At 36.7% G+C, this 7,825-nt stretch overlaps 1 protein-coding gene across 1 annotated transcript in view; it reads right to left on the bottom strand.

Annotated features, from left to right (window-relative positions):
- Positions 1–5,511, bottom strand: part of LOC134845032 (protein stum-like) — a 35,939-nt gene extending 30,428 nt beyond the window's left edge. The window contains exons 1-2 of the mRNA XM_063861861.1: positions 5,087–5,511; positions 911–1,068 (exon numbers count right to left, since the gene is read on the bottom strand). Of these exons, the coding sequence (XP_063717931.1) occupies positions 911–1,068; positions 5,087–5,511 (583 nt within the window). The remainder of the gene's footprint in view (positions 1–910; positions 1,069–5,086) is intronic.
- Between the last annotated feature and the right edge of the window lie 2,314 nt (positions 5,512–7,825).

The following is a 7,825-nucleotide window of genomic DNA, read 5'->3' as shown; positions in this document are numbered from 1 at the left end:
GCCATTTTGACGGGATTTTTTTTATATCCTTCGAAAAGTATTGTTGTCCTGAGCTCAAATTTGAAAAGATATTTCACCTGTGATCATTTTTCGTAAAGTTACGGGGGTTTAAAGATTGCCATTTTGGCCAATTTGGGACAATTAACGCGCGATATAATCCGTCTTAGAAATTGTTCCAAATTGGTTAAAAGAAGCTTATTTGACATAATTGGTTTGTTACAAGGAGAGAAATTTAGCCTTTTGTACTGTATATGGCGTGTGGCGGGATGATTTCAAAAAAAATTTCACATTTAGAAAAAAAAATTTCTGTTGTTTCATTTTATTGATTTTTTTAATGTTATTACTGCTCCATAAACCTTAAAAGACAGTCGGAACATTCAGGGCTTTGCCCTGATACGAGCAGTTTTGTTTCAATTTGTGTATGACTATGGGTGGTTAGAAATGGCCAATTTTACTTATTTGAGACTCCTAATTAATGCGGACTTTTTTCCCTCAGTAAATTGGCCCCTCTGCACCCAAAGCAAGCTTTTTTGGTACTGCTTCACGAATTCTTTTTCTGACTATAATAAAGTTTTTCTGGAGCCAATAAAGACTGAACATGAAAATGCAATTGTTTTCTGAAATTTGTTTGTTTTAAACTTTAAAGATGTGATCTTTATAGTTTTTTGGAGAGCTCGGAAAGTCATTTTGGTCGACGTAAAAAATGTTTGATTAAAATTTTGCAACATGTTTGAGAAACCGCCTCTGCCATAAGCTTAACCTAAATGCGCAAATGCGGAAGCTTTTTTGAGGACTGATTCAAAACGTTTTCTTTATTTTTTTTGAAAATATCTGCTCTATTTTTTCTTTTGGAAATCGGTAATTGAAAACTTTTCATGATTTAAAACGCAATTATAATTCAATCACTTACCAATTCCAGGGATGCAGAAGTTGAGAATGAAGACGAGGACTGCTTGCCAGATGGGCAGGACAGGACCGAACTTGATCTGGTAGTTTCCACTCACGTGCATCTCCAACTCCTTCTTCAGAGTCTCAAGGTCATGCTCTTGTTTGATCTCCTGTGCATTCCTAGAACAAGTCTTACGTCTTCACACTTATTACAACCAAATCGCAAATATCACTCAAAGTTTGAAAGAATTATAAAAAAAATCATTACGAGGCCAAACTGTGCACTGGATAGGCGCACAATTTTGTGTCTGTATGTTCCTGGATTCCACAGACAAGTATTTAAACAAGTTCCAAAATGTAAGTGGATTCCATTTACAAGATTTACGTGGATTCCGCGTACATATACTTGTAATGTAAATTTTGTCGGCACATTTAATTTGTTGCGGATTTCGCAAAAAGCTAATATAGCTAGTTGTTTTGGATTCCGCAACTGTAAGTGAATTCCGCAAAATGTAAGTGGAATCCGCAAATTTAAGTGGAAACCGCAAAATTTGTAAAATTTGTGGATTACTGAACTTGCATATGCACTTGCGATGTTTAAAAGCAAGGGCTTAACCATTGTCAGCGGAATCCACGTACAAATCTTAAAACATTGGTCAATTAAATCGATGGATGTCACACTTTAGTATTTGCAAGCAGTTTTTGGGATCATAGTTTTGGAAACACAAGACCAAATAAATTCATTGGGTTAATTCGGTAATTGGGTTATTTCATTATTGGGTTGACAAATCGCCAATTTAGGTCAGTATTTGAGATTCAGTAATTGAGATTCAGTATTTGAGGTTTTGTATTTGAGATTCAAAATTTGGGAGCGTGAATTCAATTCATTTTGTTCACAGGGAGTGAATGATCTATTTAATTTATTTGAGTAAACTAGTTTCAGAAAAAAATTATCAAAACTTAAATTACAGCAGATTTAAACTTTAAGTTCAAATACACGAATATATAGTCCTGAAAATGTTGCCTTATTAAACTATGTTCTGGTTTCACATTATGAAAATATTTCAAAATGGCTAAATTAAAACTTTTCTTTTTATTGAATGGCTTGAAAAGAACTGATGAATAAGTTTACAGGAATTGAGATTGATGACAGGAATTTAGATCGAGATTAACTTTTGTAGGAAGTGAGATTGAAGCTGGGTATGTTTGACAGGAATTGAGATAAGATCGAACTTGCGTATATTTGTCAGGAATTGCGATCGAAGTTGGATATGTTCGACAGGTTTTCAGATCGAAGTTGGGTGTTTGACAGGAATTGAGATCGAAGATTTGGCCTTCCAACTGGTAGCTGATCAACGCAGTAGTTAAAAAATATAGTTTTAATGTATATAGTATGTATGTATGTATGTATGTATGTATGTATGTATGTATGTATGTATGTATGTATGTATGTATGACGTATGTATGTATGTATGTATGAATGTCTGTATGTATGTTTGTTTATAGGCATGTGTGTAAATTTGATGCATGTATGCATGTAAGTAACTATATACAAACGTATGTCGGTATGTATGTATGTATGTATGTATGTATGTATGTATGTATGTATGTATGTATGTATGTATGTATGTACGTATGTATGTATGTGTAAACTGTGTGTGTATGCATGAATGTATTTATCTATGTAACTAAATATGTATATATAAATTTTGTTTGTATGCATGTTTTTATCTATGTATGTATGTATGTATGCATGTATGTATGTTTGTATGTTTGTATGTTTGTTTGTTTGTATGTATGTATGTATGTTTGTATGTATGTATGTATGTATGTATGTATGTATGTATGTATGTATGTATGTATGTATGTATGTATGTATGTATGTATGTATGTATGTATGTATGTATGTATGTATGTATGTATGTACGACTGTAAGTATGTATGAATGTATGTATGTATATATGTATGTATGTATGTGTGTATGTATGCATGTATGTACTTAATTATGTATGTATGTATGTATGTATGTATGTATGTATGTATGTATGCATGTATGTATGTATGTATGTATGTATGTATGTATGTATGTATGTATGTATGTATGTATGTATGTATGTATGTATGTAATTATGTATTTGGAATGATTTGACTTTCGCACCAAATTTCTGTATGTTTCGAGATTCTCCGCCAAATTTTGGAATGATTTGACTTCCGCACCAATTTTTGGTATGTTTCGAATTTCTTCGCCAAATTTTGGTATGTTTCAAATTTCGCCGCCAAATTTTGGTATGTGTCGAGTTTCTCCGCCAAATTTTGGAATGATTTGACTTTCGAAACAAATTTTGGTTTGTTTCGAAATTTTTCGCCAAATTTTGGAATGATTTGACTTTCGCACAAAATTTTGGTATGTTTCGAATTTCTCGACCCATCAAATAGTTCGACAGCTGCATTTTGAATAATCAAAAAGTCTACCTACTTTGCTGACTTATCTCTTTCTTTCTCTACTTTCCCTATCTACTTCCTCTATCAAAATGTAGATTGTTCAGTCAATCCTATCCTTGAGACTAACGCAAACTGATTTATCAGTATAGCACTCAAAGTGTTCAAAATAAGCTCACTTTTAATCACATTTCATTTACACTTTTCCGCCCATGTCGAGCTGTTCAATTTATGTTTTGAACTTCTGCGCCAAATTTTGGTATGTTTCGAATTTCTCCGCCAAATTTTGGAATGATTTGACTTTCGCACCAAATTTTGGTATGTTTCGAACTTCTCCGCCAAATTTTGGAATGATTTGACCTTCGCACCAAAGTTTGGTATGTTTTGAATTTCTCCGCCAAATTTTGGACTGATTTGACTTTCGCACCAAATTTTGGTATGTTTCGAGTTTCTCTGCCAAATTTTGGTATGTTTCGAATTTCTTGACCCATCAAAGCGTTCGACTTTGTTCAACCCTGTTGACTTTTATTTCGACTTTCTCGACCAAAATTCGATATCTTTCGACCTCTCGGCTATATCGAACTACGTTTTTTGAACGTTTGTATGTTTGATCCTGTATTGAAAAGTTTCGATTTTCTTGACTCAAACTCGACCTATGTTTTGGCTTTCTCAACCAAAATTGGGCACGGTTCGACTGTGTCTGACCTTTGTTTCGACCGTGTTCAACCTATGTATTGATTGTGCTCCACCTATGTTTTGATTTTGTCGACCGAAACCGAATACGTTTCGTCTGTGTTCGGTCTATGTTTCGGCTGAGCTCGAGCTATATTTCGACTGTGTCCGACCTATGTTTTGGCTATCCTCGACCTATTTTTGACTGTGTTTCACCTATTTTGCGGCCGTTTTCAACCAATGTATTGAATGTGTTCCACTTATATTTTGACTTTGTCGGCTAAAATTAGGAATGTTTCGACTTTCTCGACCCAACAAAAAGTGTTCGGCTTTCTTCGACCTGCTCAGATTTATTTTGTTTTTCTCCACCAAAACTCGATATCCTTCGACTTCTCGTCTAATTCGTTCGAGGTTTCTTAAAAGTTTATTTGTTTAACCCTGTATGGAAAAATTTCGACTTTCTTGACTCAAACTCGACCTATGTTTGACTGTGCTCGACCTTTGTTTTGGCTTTCTCGACCGATATTGGATATGTTTCGACTTTGTGCGCGACTTAAAATTGCTTCTCGACCGAGAAATTCATTCGAAAAAGCTGCATCATCTCGAATTTCAAAGTGGAAACATAAATCGAGCACATCGAGATTGACCGATCAGGGTCAAGTTTAGGTCTTCTTTCCCAACATATAAAGAGAGATAATATTGCTTAGCACTGCATGTAAATGCAGTGGTAGGCATTTTGCATCTAAAAATTCTGACTTGAAACCATGTTAACATCCTCCTCTTTATAGCTTCAGGAGATTTTAAATTTTGGCCTCTTATTTCTGTCACGTTTGAATACCGAATATTCCGATTGACTTGTGCGACTTTCCCTCTTCAGCTTTTTTGCCACGATGAGTTGCTAAAGGACAGATTCCAATCATTTCGATGTCTGGGGTTGCGCAAAAGAGACCTCCATTCATTCAAGGATCTCATTTATAATATCTATCTACTTATAATATCAATCCAAGTATCTATTATACCGAGAAAATGTCTGCTTGGCTATTGGTCGAGAAGAATTTCTCATTTTTCAAAATTACTTTCAACTTGCCTCTGTACTTTCTGAACCATTTCGGCTGTTCCAATTGCATGCAGCAATGTGCTCCAGGATCCCCGATGACTTCCTTCGTACTCACTCACGGGCGGCGAAGGACTAGAGGATAAGGCCGAAACAGCATCATCTTCCTCGCCAGGACCCGCCGTCACAGCCCCATTTACCGAATCATGTTTCGACGTAGAAGCTTTGTCGTCTTTCTTCTCGGCTCCAGTTTTTGAAGCCGAGTCACCTTTTTCGTCGCCAGATTTAGTTTTAGAAAGCTTTCGTCGAAGACCCCTAAGCAGTCGAGCAGATCTAGCGGGTTGATCTGCCGACAAGGTGTCCCGAACCGGCGGTTTCTTCTCGACATCCTCCTCGTCATCCGAAGCACACGACAGAATCACACTGGGATTTTTGCTATCAGGACTGGCTTTGATCATCAGGACTGGCTTTGATCAAACTGAGTTCGCTGGTTCGATGTTGTAGTTTTGACCTCGTTTTTTCTAGTTTCCGGCTCAGAGATGTCGCAAGTTTCTCGACATATTCTTCGTCTTTGAGCTTCTCGGGAGCCGAGGACTGTTTGATATCTTCGTCATCATCATCAGGCGCCCAGGATGTAGTTATTTCAGGAACTGTTGAGCTACCCCCGTCGCTGAAAAAAGGGGCACGTGACAAAAGTTGTTGGTTTTTAACAAAAACATTAAAATTTCCAAACTTTCCCACTATTAATGCATAGTGAAAAATATGGGAGCCGAAAAAATTCAGGTTAAATATAATTGCTGGCATCGGCTTAATAACACTCTAATTCTGTCATTGTGCATTTATTTTGCTAGATCCCGCAAACTTCGCACCGATGTTACCCGCATCTAATATTCTAAAATAAACAATCAAGGAGTCAATCTCTGAGGCAGTTGCAGTATTTTCAGCATTTCTGAACGTAAATTTTACATTTTTGATAATTCAGATCAAAGGAATTTTTTAAGAAAAAAATTAAGTTCTGAAAAAAAATAAGAGAAGAGCATTCATGAGACAAACAGCGGACAACGTGAACAATCTCCCCCTAAATCAAAAAGGGAGGAGATTGTTCACTTGCTTAAAAGTTTATTTTTAACCTATCAGATTTGATCATAGTACATGCAGGCCTTACTGCATGAGTTTTTAGTTTAATTTTAGGGGGAGATTGTTCACTTGGTCTATTCAGAGGGGAGATTGTTCACATGGGCCCCAGTGCCTGCTCCGATTGCACTGAAAGCTAAGGAAAAGTGAGTGAGCCTACTGATGGTTCATTTACTTTTCATCATCATTGATTAATTTATAAATCTGAAGTTCATTTGAACTCACGAGAGAGATGGTTCTGACTCCGCTGCTTTGTTGACTCTTTCGCGTGAAGAATGACGCACCAAAATTCCAGACTTTTTGCGAGACTTCTCTGTTGATTTTTCGTCTTTTGGTTTTTCATCAGCCATCGGGGCTATGTTTTATTTCTGTTGTGGATTTGGTAGTGTGTGACAAATTAAGACCAACAGCGTATGAATTGGGGAAGATAAGGAAAAGATAGAGTGAGGATTTGATTCAGCTGCTCTACACCTGCCAGCTGAACAGACGTTTTTGTTTGTATTTTCTCAATGCTATTTAACCACAACAATCAATCTTTTCTTGAAAAACTCAGTAATGAACAAACTCTGGCCAGATTTTAGGTTTAAACACAAATAAGGATAGCCGGTTGCTGTGCAAGTAGAACAAACATCTGCAGTCGACTGCATCGCTAGAAGCAAAAAAATTCAAATACAAGAAAATATTTGAGGAAAATTCGGTCACAAAACCTGTCCTGTAGCATAAGACTGCTTTATCACGGCGCAGCCAAACAAGGAAAACTATATTAGCGGATTGTCAACCTTTCGGAACCTTCTTTCAAAAGTTTACTGGTGAATTGAATAAAAATGGAGTGCATTTTTCCAAATTAGTTTATATGCGGAGGTTAAAATGGACGCTGAGAATCTGAAAGAGCCTGGGTTTTGGCCAGAAAATACATGCCCTACTCCCAAGGGCAGATCTAAGACTTTCTCGAGGGGGGTGGGGCGGATTTTCAAAAAAATTTCGAAATTTTGTCTACCTTTTTTTAGGTCGAGCAAATTGATTTTCCGAGCTTTCACAAAGTACTAAAAAATACTTTGCCGCAGGCAAAATTTTGAAAAAACAGGCCAAAAAAGCGTTTTTAGACATTTTTTGGAAACTTTTTACCAAAAAATTGCGTTTTTTTCGGCGCGCGCTCCCCTCTTAAATTTAGTATATATATTGAATTTAAAATATATAGTATATAATGGCGAAAATTTTTTAGGTCCGTCAGCCAAAAATGGACATCTCAAAAAAGGTCCGCCCCCCTCCCTCCTAAATCTGCCCTTGATTTTGACCCAAAATTTTGGGCCTCACGCAAATTTTTGCAAAAACAGGTCAAAACCGTTTTTGGGCTTTTTTAGAAACTTTTGTTGAAACAATTGCCCTTTTTCGGCGCGCGCTCCCCTTCAAAATAATTATTTACTGGCGCCAAAGGCGCCTTTAGAACACTTTTAGGGTTGGTCCGCCTAAAATGGATGTCATAAAATAATACCAAAGGGGGTTTCTTTGGTTGGCGAGGGATTCGAACCCCTGAGGGGAAAGCGTCACCGCCCCTGAGTACACCTGGGAAAGCACTAGAAATTGCAAAAAAGCTAGAAACTCCAAATATTGCATGTATCTATACTGGAGGTAGACAAA

The sequence above is a fragment of the Symsagittifera roscoffensis genome, chromosome 4 (genome assembly GCF_963678635.1).
Source record: "Symsagittifera roscoffensis chromosome 4, txSymRosc1.1, whole genome shotgun sequence".
NCBI lineage: Eukaryota > Metazoa > Xenacoelomorpha > Acoela > Convolutidae > Symsagittifera > Symsagittifera roscoffensis.
The sequence above is the reverse complement of the archived record's forward strand: the minus strand, read 5'-3'. Positions and strand labels throughout refer to the sequence as shown.